This window comes from Lagopus muta, chromosome 1 (genome assembly GCF_023343835.1).
Source record: "Lagopus muta isolate bLagMut1 chromosome 1, bLagMut1 primary, whole genome shotgun sequence".
NCBI classification, from domain to species: domain Eukaryota; kingdom Metazoa; phylum Chordata; class Aves; order Galliformes; family Phasianidae; genus Lagopus; species Lagopus muta.
The window spans coordinates 178,521,448-178,540,450 of NC_064433.1; the positions used below are offsets into that span (position 1 = coordinate 178,521,448).

The following is a 19,003-nucleotide window of genomic DNA, read 5'->3' on the forward strand; positions in this document are numbered from 1 at the left end:
TGCTGCTTACCAATTCCATTTTTTTAAACTTGTTTCATATGTACAAGCACAATGAAATAAACATCTATGAAATGAAATGGTAGAAGCTATTCCTGTGGTGCATCTCCAAACAAAGCCATCACTCTAAGTAAATACTTACTGTCTTTTCTCTTTTAATGATTTAATCTCAATCTTGGTATAAATGTGAATATCCAGTACAAATCATTTGTGTAAGAACTTCACTTTCCAACTGCTGAGGTTCAGATTTCACCACCTGCTTGCAACTGCTCTCACTTATTCTTTTAATAGTTCTACATTAAGATGAATTCTAAACTTTCACCAAATGTTTGATAGGAAAAAAATGTCAAACTCGCTTATTTTTACTCTGTCAGATGGGGAATAAATGAATTCTGGCTCATGATCATTCGTACTTTTTAACTGTTGCAAAGCTCCTTGGCTTAGTTTTGGCCCACACCAACCAGAACTTTCCTAGACAATGTCCAAGCCCAGTTCAGTAACTACAGGTAACGAGGACTACGGATTCAGCCATTGCTGTAGAGATGAGAGCCATGCTGTACCACTTGCCCAGACAGATAGAGAACTAGTAAAGATGAAACCTTTAATGGCTCTGTAGTAACCACCTCTCAGTTTGAATGCTCACCTATTGGTCTGAACTCTACGCTCCCTCAGGAGGCCAACCTCCTCCTTGGCCTTCTTCAGTAATGCCTGCTTATTTTCAAACTCTGAGGATTTCATGTAATTCTCAATTCGCTGGTACTGATTATCCGAGAAACGAGCCAAAGACAGGAAAGCCTTTGTCTTTCCTTTCTTCAGTTCATCGCTGTTGTCTCCGTGGTGGCTTGCAGCAATTTCCACAGCCTAAAAGTGAAGTTACAATAACGGTAAGGCTGATAGTTGGCTACTGGACAATATCTGACCAAACTACTACAAGAGAATGGAAGGGACTCCTGGAGGTCATCTTACCAAATCCTTCAGGCAGGGTTCAAGCAGGGCTACTTGCTTGTCTGAACTAATTGTGTTACTTAAGGATGCCTCTGATGAATATATATAAATACAAAATAAAATCTATCAGGCTACTTTTGTAATACAACCTATTTTTAGAGTAGCTAGGCATGAAGTTTTACAACCTCGTATCAAGACATGGTAAGAAAAAACAGAAAAATAGTCAAAAAGGGCAAAAAAGGAAGGGAATTGTATGTGAAAGGCACTGATACAAATTACCAGAGTGATGAAACAATGTAGAAAGAGAAAAGCAGCTACGTAAGTTTTCACAGATTAGAAATAAAGAAATGCGGGTAAATTAGACACATTAACAAAAACATTTCTGCTGTGGCTAAGATTTTTTTTAGGTGTCTGTACTTCGAAGCATGAGTGCAAGATTTTCCAGCACCTGGGCTGAAACTGCTACAAATACAATCCCCATACAGTACATATGACCAAGCCAATGATCAGCCCCTGAAGGTGAAAAGATGAGAATGGGGTGGAAGGAAAAAGGCAAACATTATAAGTCATTATCACTTCTAAGCCAATACTAACAGATATTTCACTGTAAATTCTAAAAACCATATTGTGAATACTTCATATGATTACAATGTTACATAATGCTATCTGAAACTATAAGGTTTTTTGTTTTTTGTTGTTTTTTTTTTTAAACTAAGAAACTGTAGTTTTGACCCCTCAAAAATAAAGGTTGAATTGTAAAATGTACTTGACATTGTAACAAAATATTCTACAACAGCATTTATCCCAAAGACTGAGCATTTCAAAGACTGAATGCACCTTCTCTAAGTATTTCTGCATGATGACTGTAGGGTTTTCCAAACATGTTTCTGCTAACCAGGTTCCACATAGCCTCAGACACTCTGTATACATCAATTTCAGGTGAGGATCATTCTCCACCTTTATGAAAGCAAATTTGGGGAGAAAAAAAAAGAAAACAAGGCATCAAATGAAAAAACACTGACACATTAGGTAGGCAATTTATAAAGCTTTTAACTCCTCTAAACATAATTCAGTCACTTAGGTCTATTCTCCACATACATAGTAGTCAATAATTTGAATCACATAAGAACAGTACATACTTTAAAATATCTGACAAATTGAACAATGAAAAGCACAACAATAATAATGAAAATGAACAAAAACAAAATAAATTCAGAACTGTTTCCAGAACAGTTATTTCTAAAATACCCATTTAATTTGAACAATCACTGTGCACAACGTAGGAAGGATCAGGTATTGTGATAACTATATGTGATCGTTACATTTTTCAGGCAGACGTGTATGGAAAATTGGTTAAAAAGTGCTCTGAAAAGATGATGGAGTAGATTTCCAATGGACTTCCCTGCAGATTGTAAGCTCAGCTTTAATTCTACAGCAGGACAAGTTTCCAAAATATGTGCATAGGACACATACTAAAAGACCACCTGCGTGAGGTGACAACACTGACTATAACAAGCTGATGAATATCACAGACTGTATATCCACACAATAAGGACAAAGGATAAAACAAAGGATGAAATCTTTGTCCTGTAACAGAAGATGTACAATATTCCCAACATAATATACTTAAACAGTTTTGCTTGGACATTATTGCATTTAATAACTGGCACAGAACAAGAAGATATACTTCTATCAGACAGCATTGTACAAAACATGCTAATTTGCTTTAATCAAGGGAAATTGATATTAATTGATATCTGAATTTAAATAGCTATAAATCTCGCAGTGGTGGCACTGGAAGTTGAACTATGAATTCTGACACTTGCCACTCCTATGGATTCCCTCTGAAATCCCTTGTTACAATTTGCTAGTACAGATTTTATTTTGCTTTCACACATCCTGAGACTGAAAAGAACATTTTATAATATTGCAGATGGCCTTTTTATTTTATTCCAAGAGAAAACCACAGATACCATTTTAAATAAGTTAATTTCCTTTAGATCTCACATTACACAGCACATACCTGAAACCAATTTGCATCTAATTTTTTTATCAACTCTTTCAGAATATTCAGTGCAAGGCTCTCTTCCTTTTTAGCCCAGAAAACCTGAGCTTCTTCCAGCTGCCATTCAGAAACTCCATATTGTGTGGGGTTGTGTTGTTTGATCTGAAACATAGCTCTTTCTGGAAGCTGGGAAAAAAAACAGTTAATCAGCAATTCTTTAAGTCAAATACATGGATTTTTGTTTTGCTTCTACACTTCATCTTAATTTGTTCTGTATGTGCAGCATATTCTGTCTATCTAATGCTAAGTATACATTTCGATGAAAGAGATGAAGCAATCTTTCCACAGACTTGAACAAAATCCCAATTTGCAACAAGAACAGAATTGAACTTCACAAACCCCCACATGAAATATCAACGTGAACCTTTTAAACGTCACACAGCTTGAAAGGCCCAAAAGTATGTCCCCAAACTCATACATGACCTACAGCACTGAAAAGATTGGAATGGCAGTGTTTTCAGAAACACACTGGCTCAGCATGTCAGAACCTTTTAAACCTCCCCAGGTATAACACCTCAATTTTAATTATTTTTTTTTTTTCTATAATTAAAAATCAAAGTAAAAAACATGAACTCCTATTTAGGCTCATACAGGACACTCCTCAGCATAGTGTCAGTAGCTGGGTAGGCCAGAGATTTTAAAAAACATTAAGGTAATTTCCCAAACAATTTTAGAGGCACTGAGTAAACTGCTCTATTTTATGAAGTCAAAGACTTCTACTAATTAAGTCATTATTCACTGAAAGATCAAGAAACGTTCTGAAAGCAAATTTTAATGTACTTCCTCATACTAGTAAATCATCTTCACAGGTTATACATTTAGCTGGAACTATTTCCTACAGAAATTTCCTACATTCAAGGATAGGGATGCTCTATAAGTTATGGTTGAGTTACTATTCCAGATGCATTAGCTAGAATGAGCCAGAGTTTTCAGCATGAGCAGCTGCAGAAACCATTACTGCAAATCCCACTAGGCCATTCACAGAGATATTCCACACAGTACAATGGTGCTGCCAGGATATAAATCCTCAAAGATAACACTATAGAAACAGAAGCAATAGACTTCTTTCAGCAGTCTTAATGTGGAAAACCAGAACAATATTGTGCAAGTGAAAAAATGGATATAGAAAACTCTACAAAAGAAAAGTAATAGAGTCATAGGAAAATTCTTTGATAAAAATTTCATTTTAATATTATCTTCTTCAGCAAGTGGCTTATGGCTGTGAGCAAAAGTTAAACAATATGCCAATAAATACACTGAATAAGTACTACATATTTTAAGTCTCCAAAAAGTCAATTCATTGAAAAAACTTAGAATACAGTTTAATGCTGTTGAAAAATCAAGTCATTTTACAAACTGGAAAACTACACATCCATCACTAACTTTTCCTGGAATTTGTTACCTGAGTATTATTAGCAGTTCTTGCCAATTTAGAGAGCTCCATGAGATGTTTGGTGAGAATGTCTTTAATACATTCTCTTTTGTCACTTTCATGCTCCTTTTCAAGCAAGATCTCCAAAATTACAGTGCGCAGAGCCATGACAGGTTCCTGGAAATGGAAGTCACTGTCCTCAAGAAGCTGGGACTGTCTCTGCCATTTCAAATAAATATCATTCAGTTGTTGAGTTGTAGCAGGTCTGCAGTCATTACCAAAATGGAAAAGACCTGTTATTAATTCTTGTTCTGAATATTTGTGGGATGCAAGATGAGTAACAACAGTAAACTAGAGAGGCAGTTCACAATCTACAGTTCAAAACCAAGAAACAGCCCAGACAATCCCATTGTAAACAGTGTTGATGAAGTTGTTTTGAAAACCATCAGCAAAGGGAATCACATGCACACAGTCACTGGACTACTTGAAGAACTCCCATTTTGCTCTACCGGTCACATACTGATTAAAATAAGAATAAATCCAAATTCTCTGGCACTGTAGCAGTATAGGTTTTCATTGTACGTATGATTTTCTAAGTTCATTAAGTGCAAATACAAAGGTTCTTAGTAATCCTGACACACTAACTCACAGTAGAACGCCTGTAAAACAACCAAACTGATACAACTATGGCAGAAGTGTGATATTAATTGGCCCTATTAAAAAGCAATATTAAGTATTTATCTGGAATGCTGATTGCAATACTGGTTCTTGACAAAAGCGGTTCGGATTGAAGCAATTTTCAATAGAATCCCAGGGAGAGAATATTCAGTTATTTCAGCAGACAAGAAATTAGGAGGCCGGCTGCTGCCCTGAGGTGCACCAGGGAGCTCAAAACAAAGGAAACTGATTACAATACAATATTGGCACAGTACCAAACAGCTAAAACTAGACCACAAAAAAATTTCAGTCTGGAAACAGAAAGTATCTGTATTTGTGCTCCCATTCTTAAGCTAACATCCATATCTTTTTAAGGTGGAGTGTGAAAAGTTTAGGAATAAAATTTGGTAAGGTTATTTTAAGCTGTGTACTAGATCTGATTATCAAAATTCAGAAAACTGAAAAAGCAGTACAAAACAATGCTTTAAAGATACCTGGAAAATAGCAGACCTATATTTTCCAGCTCTCCAATGAGCTGTAATCTGCAAAGACTTGGATATAATGTATACACAGACTCGAGACTGCCTTTGCACAGCTCTTCCACTTCATTCACCCTATGGATGTAACAGAGAAATAGCAATATTTTTTAAAATTGGTAATAGTTTTCAATATCTACAAAGAATTCCAAATAACCATGACATAATTTCCATGCAGTGAACAGAAATTAAACAGCAAATATAATTTTGTAGTACTGTTAAGTTAAGAAAAAAAGCAAAAAAGTTTGACAATAAATGAAAATATGATAAATATAAATGAAGCATATGGAATAGCTGACGTGGAAAAAAAACAGTCAGAATCTAAATCTATTCAAGAGGACTGCTAAATAAGGGATGCATAGCATTGGAAAAATATCTCTAATTAACACTAAAATTACACATGCACAAATTAAAAAACAGAAATTAATTTACAGTCCAGAACAGCTAATTTTATTCTGTGAATGAGTATTAATTGAAACCCACAAAACTCTGTTTTTATAAAGAACCTGTGACTACAAACAAACACACGTGCACACACACACACACATGCACATTATACTCTCTCCATCTCCTTCTGTAACAGCAGAATGTTGACACAACTGGGTTTTTTTTGCTTTGTTTTTACCTGGCAACCTTAAGAGTGTCATAAAAGGTAGAAAATTCTTTATCTCGTAAGGATTGAAGAGCATCATACAATGATTCATGGTACCCTGATCCACCAGTCTCATTCCTTAAAAAAACAAAACAAAAACAACATAAAATTAGGGGGAAATCTATGTAAAGGAGTCAACTTTGTCTCTATGATTTTATGAGAACATTATCTGGCTGGATGAGCTCCTGTTTCACATTCCAAAAAATTATAATGCAACCTTCTCAATGTCAAAGAAAAAACAGAGTTCATGTTATATTCACAGTACTATACAAAACTGGGAAAGCCTGATTAACCAAAGGGCTGCACAGCCAACCCAGAGTGACCTCTACAGACTGCAGAAGTGAGCTGACAAAAACTGTATGAAGTTCATCAAGGAGAAGTGCAGAGTCCTGCACCTGTAGAGAGCAACCCCAGGCTCCAGGACACACTAGAGAATGCTCAGCTGGAAAGCAGCTCTGCAGAAAAGGGCCTGGGGATCTTGGTGCACACCAAGCTGAACAAGAGGCAATGACGTGCCCTTGCGATTGAGAAGAACAGAGGTATTCTCCACTGCATTAGGCAAAAGTAACACCAGCAGGTCAACAGCAGTGATACTTCTCTATTCAGTGTTGGTGCCTGCACCTGGAGTACTGTGTCCAATTGTGCAAGAGAAACATGGACATGCTGGAAGAAGTCCAACTAACAAAGGGCCACTAAGATGATGAAGGAACTGATGCACCTGAAGATTCACCTCCCTGAGCCTCCTTTGCTCTAGGCTAAATAATCCCAATTTCCTCAGCTGTTTCTCATAAGACTTGTTCTCTAGATTCTTCACAGCTTCACTGCCCCTCTTTCAACACTCTCCAACAACAGGGAATGGCTGTTTACAAGGGTGGATAGTGATCGGGGGAATGGTCTTAAGCTGAGACAGGGGAGATTTAGTTTAGATATTAGGAGGAAGATTTTCACTCAGAGGGTGGTGAGGCACTGGAACAAGTTGCCCAAGGAGGCTGTGGATGTCCCATCCCTGGAGGCATTCAAGGCCAGGCTGGATGTGGCTCTGGGCAGCCTGGTCTGGTGGTTGGCAACCCTGCACACAGCAGGGGGTTGAACTAGATGATCATTGGGGTCCTTTTCAACCCAGACCTTTCTAGGATTCTGTGAAAAGGACAATCACTTCCCTGGTTTTACTGGCCACACTATTTCTGATACAAGCCAGGATGCAATTAGCCTTCATGGCATGAAGGGAGGGATTGCTCCTTAAAATCAAGTAGCCATGAATCAAGATTTGTTTCCTTTTTATTTCTTGATAACATTTCAAGGCTTAGTGATTAGTATCTTTCCCACCAGTTTACAAACTAAAAAAAAAAAAAAAAAAAAAAAAGTGCATATCTCTCTTACACAATTAAGACATCTGCTCTCTGCACAAAAATAAAAAATTTCACTTCACTTAGGAAGAATGTTAAGAGATATGAACAGACAGGAAGTAACTAAAGTCAATATAAAATGAAGTACATATAAAATACGTCTAAGTGAGAATGATGGCATTTTAGTTCGATGATTAAAATAAAGTAGGTGATCTCCATCACTGAAATTATAATCTAACGCCTTCTGTTTGCTTGGAACTGAAACCACTGTCTTTCAGTCAAGAAACTGAAAAAATAAGTTGGTTTACTTGAGAGATGAGATGCTGTCCCACTGCATATTCCTCCATGCTGCCTGGTAGCGTATTTCCTGTAGTTCTGCACACCACTCAGTGTTTTCATGTTCCAGTCCTTTTAAATACATGGAAAGAGTGTGGCAAAGCCCAAAATTCTGCAAAGCCTGCAATTAACAAAGTTAATGAACTTTGCTTTTCTTCCTCTGACAATATGAATTGCTTTTTTTTTTTTTAAAGGATTTGTTTTACCTTTGGTAACAAAGAAACCTTTGCTAGTAAGGCAGAACCATAAACATTTCTCAACTCAGCACAAAAACCTTTAATAAGACAGCTATTAATCACATTATCAACACCTGCAAACGTGGAAAATGGTTTATTACTACTGTCACTGGCAGTCTTTGAAATAAAATTTTCATGATGTGTTTGAAATGAACCATCTGTTGACGTTCCTTCATTCCATTATTCCTGTGTAGTAAGCCAAAATTCACTTCACTGTTTTTTCCTGGGGAAGAAGTTTCCTACAACTGTTTAATTCCTATCCACTTGAAGGCCATGATGATATTATAATTGTGATCACTTATCCACATTATACGCTTAGCCAGTATGAATTGGCTAACACTGTGGAAGTTTAATAGTGATACTAAACAGTTAGAAAATAACAGGAAAATTAAATGAAGCGTAATGCAGACATTTATGTTACTACAGAAGTGGTGCAAACATTTTTAGGACAAAAAAAGCAAAACATATTTTAAGTCATCAAAACAAGACAACATCAATTCCACTTATTGATTTCACACAAAATACAATTTTCAATAAGATGGTAGCCATAATGTAGAGGTTTAAAGAATCAGATGGAAAAAATAACCAATTACTTTTTATATTCCATCATTTTAAGAGCTGCCCAAAATTTGTATAAAATAAAATATATTTTGAAATGCTTCACAAAGTTCATGATCCAAGATAGAGATTATCTATCTTGGTCACTCACTTGGGTGAGTGACAAAAGGACAATAACTGTGGATGTTTTCAGGACAAACACTGATTTGTCTTACATTATATAGTTTGGCTACCTATAAAGACAGAGGATCTCAATCACCAAAGAGGTCTCTTTAGGTCATAAAACAACCTTGTTTTTTAGTATGAATGACCAAATACAGTGGATATCAATTCCTACATTCATTTCCTGTTAAAAAATAAAATTACCTCTATTATCCCTGCTTGGCGAGTAGATGGAGAGAGGGCTGCCTCAAGGTCATATGTTAGAAGGGCTTTATCCCATACTGCTTCATGCTCATATGTTCTTATCCTATTGTAAGTTAAAGTTTTAAATTTAAGTTCCTTACTGAGAAATGAAACCAATGACTTCAAGGAACATAAGATCATTAACAAATGATACCGTGCTAATGGCTGTAACATTCTTCCTCCACCACAACCATAGAGACTGTCAGGCTCTCCAATACTTTTGTATATGTCCATGAGAAGGTCCTAAAAAGTACACCATAAAATAAAGAGTTACCTTTCCTAAAAGTAGTTCAAGTGAACTCTATACATACCACGTACATTCATAAACACAGGTCCCTTCCATGTAACATGTTGTTACCATTGCTTAATTTTCTGTTATGCAATATCTCAGTAATACCATCACTAAAAGAGAAGTTTGCAGCATAGCAAAGCTTGAAACTAGGTAAAGCTCTAGAATAATGAACTAAGGAAAAAAGTATCCTCAACTGGGATTTTATTAAGTAAGATTTGTATGAGATTATACTTCTGCCGTTACTACAACTGCTACACCAGCTCAGTGATTTGTAATTAGCATTTCTCTATGACAAAACAAAAATGTTCTATTTGGCTGCTTACTACCCTAAGGTCAAAGTCTGCTTTGCTGTCATTGAAAATTTGCCACCTAGCGAGCATTTCATGTGAACAAGCACTGCATTTAACATGTCTGTCAAGGCCATTGAGTTCACTCTGAGAACAGGTAGAATTTTCAAACATAGTTTTTCAAGTTCAACTAGACCGGCTGTTAGCTCAGATGAGACTTACTACTATGTTTATATAAAAGGCCCAAAGATTATTAAGGACACGTATGTACCTGTAAACTTATGCCAGTTTCTTTACTTTTTTCATTCAAAATAGCAATAGTTGATTTTTCACTTTCTTCTTCAAATGTCAAACTTTTAGCTGCTTTAAAAGAAGACCTACAAGAAATGTTTGAACTGGTAAATTTCATACAAAGAATTAAAGAAATGATAAAAGAACATGTCAGAATTAAGGCATGTGTATGAAATGCAAGACCACTTATGTTATCTTTCCAGGTTATTCAAAACAGCTCTTACCAGAATAGGAAAATAGATCAACCGAATTTAGAAGATTTCAGCATCAGGGGTGGTTTTTTTTTTTTCTTGGTTGGTTGTTTTTTTGTTTTCTTTTCTTTTTGGGAAGTACATAATGTCTAATTTTTATTAAATCAAATTGATAATTTGCTTTTGTGATTGCCTGAAGCAAGAATGCTCTCTTCAGTGAAAGAGTAGAAACAATCATAGAATCCCTTAAAACCATACTTTTCCATGTTCCATGTTCTCTGACTTGGAGTTATCTGCAGGCAGAACCAAGCTAGTAAATTAGTTTCATATTTGGATCTTGCTGTGGCAGAAGTCAAAGATAATTGTGCATTATGTCAGAAAGCTCCCTCTATGTAGGATCAGTATAGGATCAGTTCTACACTAGAAATTATGAAGTTAAAACTACATAATTCTGGACATAGTTCTGTAGTTTTTTTCTCCTCTTGCTTCAGTTTTGGACATAATTGAACCACTGGTACACTACTAATACTAGAAAGAAAACCTGAAAAGTGTTCCATTTAAAAAGTAAGATTAAGTTCAGTATTAGCTTTAGCCAACTTCCTCCAGAACACACAAACATTTCCTACTTAATAATTACAATTACCATGATTGTGAGTGCACCACATCTAGCAAGCAAACTTGCAAGGTTGGGATCACTTTGAAGCACTGGCAGAGATATTTTAAATGTCAGTACAAAAGCCTGAACATTTATTTTAAAGCTTCAGTGACTCTTCATGTAATAAAACAATACTGGAACACATGAAACGTGATCAATTTTACTAAACAGTTCAAGAAACCGCATTTCTCAAGGCTCACCTTTCTTGCTGTTTGTCTATGTTTATCTTGTCTGCGTAGATTTCTGCATAGAGCAGGGCTGTGAAGTGAGCAGCACAAGACTGTGCTGCTACAGCAACCTCAAGATAATTCAGATCTAGCCAGAAGCTGTCATCAAAAACTGTACCTGAAACAGATCTGATTTAAAAAAACAAAAAGACTTTAATACTACTTCAAGAGGCCTTCTCTCTAACATTAAACAAAATAAATCCAGCTCAACTATAAAATCTTCCAAAGGCTAACATTACCTTAGTCCCCAAATCCCAATCTGATATCACAAAAAGTTTATCATATCAAAAGTTTTCAGAAAACTCTTTCAGCATAGTTAATGCTGTTTAAGGCTAGCCAGTTTATTCCATAACAAATATAAGGCCATTACTAAATCTGTATTCTTTTAAGAAACTTCTTTACTGGATTTTTCTTTCTTAATCTAGACCATCAACAGATCTTAAGACATAATTAAAGCTGAGCAATATTGTGGAAAGCCGTACGTCACCTTTTTTGCCTCCTTAAGTAATCAACAACAGCAAGCATGGTTCGTCGAGATACTTTATCCAAACTTCTAAGAACATGGGTTTCTTGCTCTAGGATATATATTTCAAAAGAGAGAAAATAATGAACTTGCTTCAGAAGTGTCCTTTACATTGCTTTCATTGTCTCATTAAGATCATTTGCATAGAATCACATTTGAAGAGACCTCTATCATTTTTTCACTCCTGTCCCTGAACTAACTGGAAGTTTATCAAAATTTGTTGCCTGTGTTCAAAAACATCCAAGGATACTGATCTAGTCCTTATGGCCATGCTAGGCAGAATCTTTAAGAAGAACTTTAAATATACATACTATTATTAAGCTAATTTACAGAAATCTTAGTGTAAACTGAAGCCTTCCCTTCACCTCTCCAGCAACCTGAAGCTTGTGTGACTTGCCTGTAAATACACGGTACAGACTCATTTCTTTAATGAAGGAGGAAGTTGAAAGACATGGCAGAGTAGCTACTGAACAAACAAAGAACATTAACATGAAATCACTGTGTTTGTGTCAAATAAGGGTCAGGCTCAGCTAAGAGAAATACATGACTTCAGATCTTGAAAATCAGTTCAGTCATATTAGATCATTCCCATAGTCTAATAATGGAGATCTTTTTAGACAGATTTCTGCTCACTGCAAACACAATCTAATTTGAAAGGACAGTCATCAGCCTGAGTAGAAGGTACATTACAGTGAGACAGAGCAATTCAAAGTTACATCCCCAGGCTAAAAGACCAATAAATCTCAGTCTATTTCAATCTACCAAAACAGTACTTTCTTTCAATTGGAACTTACTGCCTTACTCAAACTCAGCTACAGTTCTTTTGGATTACAGCTTCCTTTCAATCTGCTGGAATGGAAAAGGCCTCTTTATGGAAAAGGCCTCTTTAAAGTATAGAAAGACCGACAGCAACATTGGGTAGATGTTCAAGCAAGAGTTAACGTTTACCTAAGGGGAAAATCTAAGAGAAAATTGCCTTTATTCATATTTTTTTGAGGAAGGCAGAAAATTAACTGTCATCTAGTAATTTTAAGACACAGTTCAAGTTTTAATGTAGCAGTTTATCATATCTGAATTCAGGAAGTAATAAACATTACTCAACTGAGAATAAGGAAAGGAGCCATAGAGAACAAACAACTTGGGTCCTGCCAATGAAAAAGCTTCAAAATCACAGATATCTCTACTGGTCAAATAATTGGACAAAAGTTTTTAGAATTCTGTCTGCCTACAAGTGTGCATCATGTATTTGAAGTCAGAAGACGGTAACTTTTTCAAGACTAGAATTTCTCTTTCAGATGAAAAAAGTATATATATATTGCGACATTACCTGAGTCAGAATTTGGTGGTGTAGCAGATCTACTAGATGAGGCAAATCTGCAACAGGCAGTAAAGAACTTCCGTACGTGAACCGACAGAGTATTTCGCCAAGATTCGTTTGAATCATGAAGAAGGATATCATGAATCAGGTATGGAAGCAAAGTTTGACTCAAGTCCGTTTTCACCTAGAGTATAAGTATGCACAGCAGTTGCTAAGAAAAGGAACCATAAGCCCATTTTTCTCAGGTTATAACCAAACTCAAGAGCCTAATGGCCGTTCTTTCTTACTGAAAGCTGAAATGTATCGATTCAGACACAAGACAGAAAACTATTCAAAACAAACACAAAATGCTTAAGAAAGAATAGGAAGTGTACAAAAACGTGTAACCCTCTATAGGGTTATACTACCCTTCTGTTAATATAATCATGTAGAGGTGATCTGATCATAATTCTCTCCCAAATATATATATATAATATATATAATATATATAATATATATGTAATTCTTCTCTCTCCGTATCTCAAGAATATACTTAATGAGTATCTGCAGCATCTGACCATATAATATCCGATTTACTGTTAAGCGAAAGTAGCAATATAATAGAAATTAGTATTCGATATCTAGTTGAGTAATCACATAATTTTGTGCATCACTGCCCACAGAGGTCTGTGTATCATTCAGCTCACCTCACACAGTGGCTTCATTAACTGGAGAACTTCATTTTGTACGCCTCCACTGTCCAGTACTGAACGGGTTAAGTTCTTGATCCAGGTTTCGTGACTTTCTCCCAGAGGAATCCACAGGTTTGTATCATCCAAAGATTCTGAAGAAGCCTCTGAATCGTTTGTTGGCATTGCCAAAACCTAGAAAGAAAAAATATATGTTGCAAATATAAATAAATGCATCATTTAAAAGGAAATTCTGCCATCTGCAGAGGTTAAAACATTAAATGTGGACTGTGCATGAATCCATTGATCAACTTCTCTCATGCAAATGTAAAATTACACAAGAAAATCTGAAATAAATCTTAATGATAACACAAAAAAAATAAAACATCAATGATAACACCAACAAGGCCATATTAGATGCCACATTTACACAACTACAATAACACAACCTTTTCTCTGACCTACTTCCCACCAAACTTCTGTGTCAAACAACGGAATCCTGAGAAAGAACGTATCAGGTTACAAAGTAGGTAATCAGAAAATGTCTGTCTAGTGATGAAAGCATGCAGCTTTCTAACATCAAATTGGTAATTTCCTGCATAAAGTAATTCCAAATGCTAAAATAGAAATGAAAAACAGGCAGTGTACAAAAGCAACAGCATTTGCAATCAGACAGATGAAAAAAGACAGGCCCTGGATTCAATAAAATCCATTAAAAAAAACACTGACATTTGCTTTCTTTTATACTTATTTCTATGCTTTCTCTACCATTATATCATATACATAAGGTGTGTCAAAAGAAGTACCTTCTTCTTGGACATTCTGAAAGGTTGTAGATAGATTAACATGGGATCACCTTTATTTTTATAAACTTCCCAAAATTCACTGCCAGAATTGGTGGCTAGTATGTTTTTCAAACAGGAAACAGCAGCAGATCTAACATCAATACTGAAAGAATAACACAGAGAATATTATGATTAATAATTTCTTTTGGCTGTTTTACTTTCAAAGTCACCTTTGTAAGTATGCAAGTCAAAGAATTCCATAATCTAGCAACACATATGTCTAGTGAGACAAAGGTTGTGAATAGGGTATGCCATCCCTTATTTTGCTTTAAAGCAAAGCCTCAGTATTTACACTACCTGTTCTAACCTCTTCTGCACAAAAGAGATTCTAACTAAAGAATCTTTACTAGACAATTTCTGGCTTGACTGAATAAGTAATGTGAGCCTTGAGGAAGCACATGACTGGGTACCAGCAGGCACAAACCAAATGCATTTGCATATGCAAACAATATACAGCTGCATGGCCCCTATTAAACTTCGAACTAAATAAGCACTAAATAAATACACTCACCAATTATCTGTTAAAGCAGTATTTATTTGTGTTAACATTATGAAGACCCACTGAAGCTTTCTATCTTCAACCAAGTCCACTGCTTTAGAATCCAGTGCGTTTTCAGCATGCTGAAGAGCTATGGTGGAGAAATCCATGGGACCTATTTCTCCCAAGCAACTTCCAACAGCCTCTGCAATGAAGGTAATTTTGTATTCTTACATACACTAAAACAAAGCATCACCCTAAAAAGTTGTGACAACTCAATCAGTATAAACCATTCCCAGAGCTGAGATTACCACGTGATAAAAGCTGCATTTATAAATAATCACTTGATAAGCTGTACGATTAAAATCAAGTGTATAAGTGTTTAAGACTAATCAGTAACACAGTTGTGTTTCCTAATTCAATTTTCTGACATGGCTCTGAATTTTCTTTAAATTCTGGATTTTGTTTGAATCAGACATAGATTTTTTTTTTGCTTGTGTCCAAATTACTAAGGGCAAAAGGTCAGAATCACAGCCAGCAGAACCCAGTTTTCATTCCCAAAGAGGATGATAAACACATGATAGAAGCCTGTAATCACAGTAAGAATTACTACCTGTATTTTACTTAAAAGTGATGCATCAATGTGCACGACTGCATACAAGGAAAAAAATGACCGTGAAGACGTTGACAAAATTAAAAGGGATATTAATTTGCATTACAAAGGAACAAAATGTATTTCTTGCTCTTTCCTTCATACTCATCATGCTTCTTGAAAACACTTCCATCTTCTACAACACTGCTTTTAACAATCAGAGCAAATAAAGAAAAAACTGAAGTTATAGGGTTGCATTTAACAAATCATCTGAGGAAAGATGGCGCAGGGGAGGCTGAAAGATACAGCTAGCAGAGGTGCTGAAGAATGGTGAGCTGCAATTACCTGGCATTCATCACTTGTTAGTCTTTTAGACTAAAATATACATCAAGACAAAAGTTCTGACGATGTGTGTACAGAGCTGTTTTACACATCAAAACTGAGGAAACACCCCTTTCATGGAGGTAAGTCCCACTGGAATAAGAGGGGATTTGGATTTTAGCTTCAGTCAAAATGCTTTTGGTGCTAATTTAAATGGTGAGGATCACTGTAGTGATACACAAGAGGCTTTAAAATGGACAACAACTGTTTTAATTTTCACTAAAATATGCCTTCCATATTTTCAGTTAAGTTCTCTTCCATCCTTCTTGCTGTTTTCAGTCTACTAATTAACCCATATACAGGCAGATGTCTCTATTGAGCATAGAAGAGACTAAGATCAAAACTGCTCAGAGTTGACATCATTCCTCAAAGCTGTTACAAACAGTGACAGAAAATAAGATACACCAATCTAACAAGGGAGACTTCCAACAACTAAGGCAGAATAGCAGTGGGAAGAAATGTTGAGAACTGCTGAAGTTTCAAATCTTGGCTTGCAATGACAGCCCTAGGAGATCTGTGGGACTGACAAACTTACCCAGCACTGCTTTTTCACCTGCATGATTAACTGCCATCTTTGACAGCTGCAGTAAGCTCACCACGAGCTTCACCATTACAGAATCTTCTGGTTTTTCTATCATTCGTACAGAAAAATAAAACAACAAAAACATTAAAATGTCATTTCTCTTGTTGTATAACTGCTGTCAGATACTTAAACTGGTCTTGTACTGAAACAAGTGTTAACAGCTGCTCCCTGTTCAGCTTCCTCATACCATTCAGCACTTCAAAGACCTATGTGTTACTACTCAATCACTTTCCAAACCTACAAGGCCTAGATCCTAGATTATTCAGGCTCTGCTGTGATGCAAGAAAGCTTGCATCACAGCATGATGCTTGTTCCATGAAAGTTCCATGTTCCATGAAAGCTTGTTATCCTATTACTCCCTTTTCAAGCAGAATTTTGAGACTGAAATAGTAAATTATACTTAAGATGTAGAGACATAACAACATTAGGAGAGACTACCATTCTTCCTCAAATTTTACTCTGCCTTTATCTACAGTGAATAACATCAGCTTTTTTAAAATTTTCCAGTGAATCAGTAAAACAAGTAGATGAAGACTTGATGTAGAAAAGAAAAATGAAACGACCTTATTACAAACATCTGAAATCCAAAACAAAAAAGAACTGGGACTGTACTGAGAGCTGAAACAGAACACTGGGACATGGCAAGATTCAACTAAACTAAATCCAATCATTTTAAACTTCTGTGAGATTTACTTTCTAACATACTATGTCTTTCCAAAATCTAGCTTCATTACATTTAAAGGAGTGGGGAGATTTATATACAATAAAACTCATTAAGCAGCCATAAAACAATACATTTATGCTGTATGCTACCCCAGTCATTCACAATCATATGTGATCCCACTCCAAGAGCTGGATGGGCATTTTACCCTGTTAGTCATATAACACTTCATTTAATATTCATAATACACTCTGCAAGAGGTGTTTCAGATTCTGCATCAATAATCTATGCTATTCTATTTCACATGTGAAATTATAATGAAGTTACATTGTTAAATATACAAAAACTAGGACAAATAATTCACTATCAAATTAGAATAGAGTTCTATTAATATGCATCTAAAACCAGACACAAAAGAAACAAAACCCATCATCAGATATCTGTACCCTGAAAAATCTTCAGGAGGTCCTTCATCTGATCCTTATATTGTTCCAACTGTTTACGTAAATCATACAGTCCTTCAAGTCGTGTTGAGGGCAGTGAATCACAAACACTAACTGAGAGAAAGCGATTAATTTCCTGAAAAACAACATTTTGTTATAAGTACATTCAACATACAATAACAGCTGTAAGTAAAGGAATGCTTCTCAGCAGTCCACAATATGGAAATTAATGCATGCAAGGTAAGGATGGAGACCTACAGTCTCTTACAGTTTCTGAAGCAGGTAGTAAAAAAAATATATATATATATTTTTTTCTAATAATATATATATTTTTTTAAATTTCTAATTTAGATCTGTCTCAACTATATATACAGCTCAAAAACTACTTTTCTTTCTAAAGTTTGTATTGAAAAACTACTGTCACGAGATATAATTTAAAATGTAGTTACCTCCAAAAGAGAATATGGCCCTTTACTGTATTTTATCTTCAGTTGAGTCGTTCGCAGCTCTTCAAAAGCAGGGTATTCAGGAAAAGGATCTAAGCGTTTGATTGCTTGGTAGAGATATTCATTATCTTTATTGTCTATCACCAGGTACTTCAACAAGCCTAAGACCTGAACATAAAAAACAAAAGAAAAAAAAAGTTAAGCAATTTTGAGCCATAGCTCTTATTTAGGTTATAAAGTCTGCATTTCCCTCAGATCCAATAAACTGCAAACTGTACGAAAAACTGCTAAGATAATTTATTTACATTATTAAAAACTGTAAAATTTTTAGAGGCATGGGGAAATCACACATACTCTGAAAAGAAGTTTTTGCTATTGCCTGTTGCCTAACTGACATCAAAGAATTTATTACCACAGCCTGATCTTTTATCCTGCCTTTTGATTATGCTGATTTCAAGTACTGGTCAGCACAATCATCACAACATTGGCTATGTTTCAGCAACACACTGCATCCAAGCAGTCATTCTGATCTCACTGTGTCACAGAATCAGTAACCTGAAATCCTGAGAAAAGCCTAAAAATAATGATTTACTGCCCAAACCACTGAGTTTTGGCAGAATGTTTCATAATAAATCTTTAACTTAAATAAATACTTGTATGCTGGACAACATAATCCTTCGAGAAAATGCTATTTTGTGCTTTACTCTCTAACTACATAAATGACAATGGACAAGGGATAAATACAAACAACAGCAACTCAAACCTACCTAGCAACTCAAACCTACCTGTGGCTGAATCTTAGGCTGGTCCACAGCAAGAGGTATCAGTGTTCCTACAATAACATGAAGGTGGCTCTCCAGAGCATCATTGCAACACGTAACTGCTGTGTGGCAAACATGCTGAAGAAGATCACAACAGAGTGAAAAGCTGCGCACGGATACATCTCTAAAGACAGGGGGTCTGCCACAGGAAACAAAAAGTGAAATTAAAGAAACACAAATTGTCATTGTCTCAAGT

The 19,003-nt window shown here is 35.7% G+C and overlaps 1 protein-coding gene across 2 annotated transcripts in view; it reads right to left on the bottom strand.

Moving 5' to 3' along the window:
* Window positions 1–19,003, bottom strand: part of ATM (ATM serine/threonine kinase) — a 66,561-nt gene that overhangs the window by 18,142 nt on the left and 29,416 nt on the right. For both annotated transcript variants that reach the window (XM_048934926.1, XM_048934920.1), the window contains exons 30-49: window positions 18,772–18,946; window positions 17,990–18,154; window positions 17,544–17,676; window positions 16,389–16,484; window positions 14,914–15,085; window positions 14,364–14,505; window positions 13,576–13,752; window positions 12,899–13,073; window positions 11,536–11,623; window positions 11,022–11,177; window positions 9,956–10,061; window positions 9,260–9,348; window positions 9,067–9,169; window positions 7,879–8,027; window positions 6,198–6,302; window positions 5,531–5,650; window positions 4,410–4,644; window positions 2,966–3,133; window positions 1,780–1,899; window positions 641–858 (exon numbers count right to left, since the gene is read on the bottom strand). In XM_048934926.1, the coding sequence (XP_048790883.1) occupies window positions 641–858; window positions 1,780–1,899; window positions 2,966–3,133; window positions 4,410–4,644; window positions 5,531–5,650; window positions 6,198–6,302; window positions 7,879–8,027; window positions 9,067–9,169; window positions 9,260–9,348; window positions 9,956–10,061; window positions 11,022–11,177; window positions 11,536–11,623; window positions 12,899–13,073; window positions 13,576–13,752; window positions 14,364–14,505; window positions 14,914–15,085; window positions 16,389–16,484; window positions 17,544–17,676; window positions 17,990–18,154; window positions 18,772–18,946 (2,892 nt within the window). The remainder of the gene's footprint in view (window positions 1–640; window positions 859–1,779; window positions 1,900–2,965; window positions 3,134–4,409; window positions 4,645–5,530; window positions 5,651–6,197; window positions 6,303–7,878; window positions 8,028–9,066; window positions 9,170–9,259; window positions 9,349–9,955; window positions 10,062–11,021; window positions 11,178–11,535; window positions 11,624–12,898; window positions 13,074–13,575; window positions 13,753–14,363; window positions 14,506–14,913; window positions 15,086–16,388; window positions 16,485–17,543; window positions 17,677–17,989; window positions 18,155–18,771; window positions 18,947–19,003) is intronic.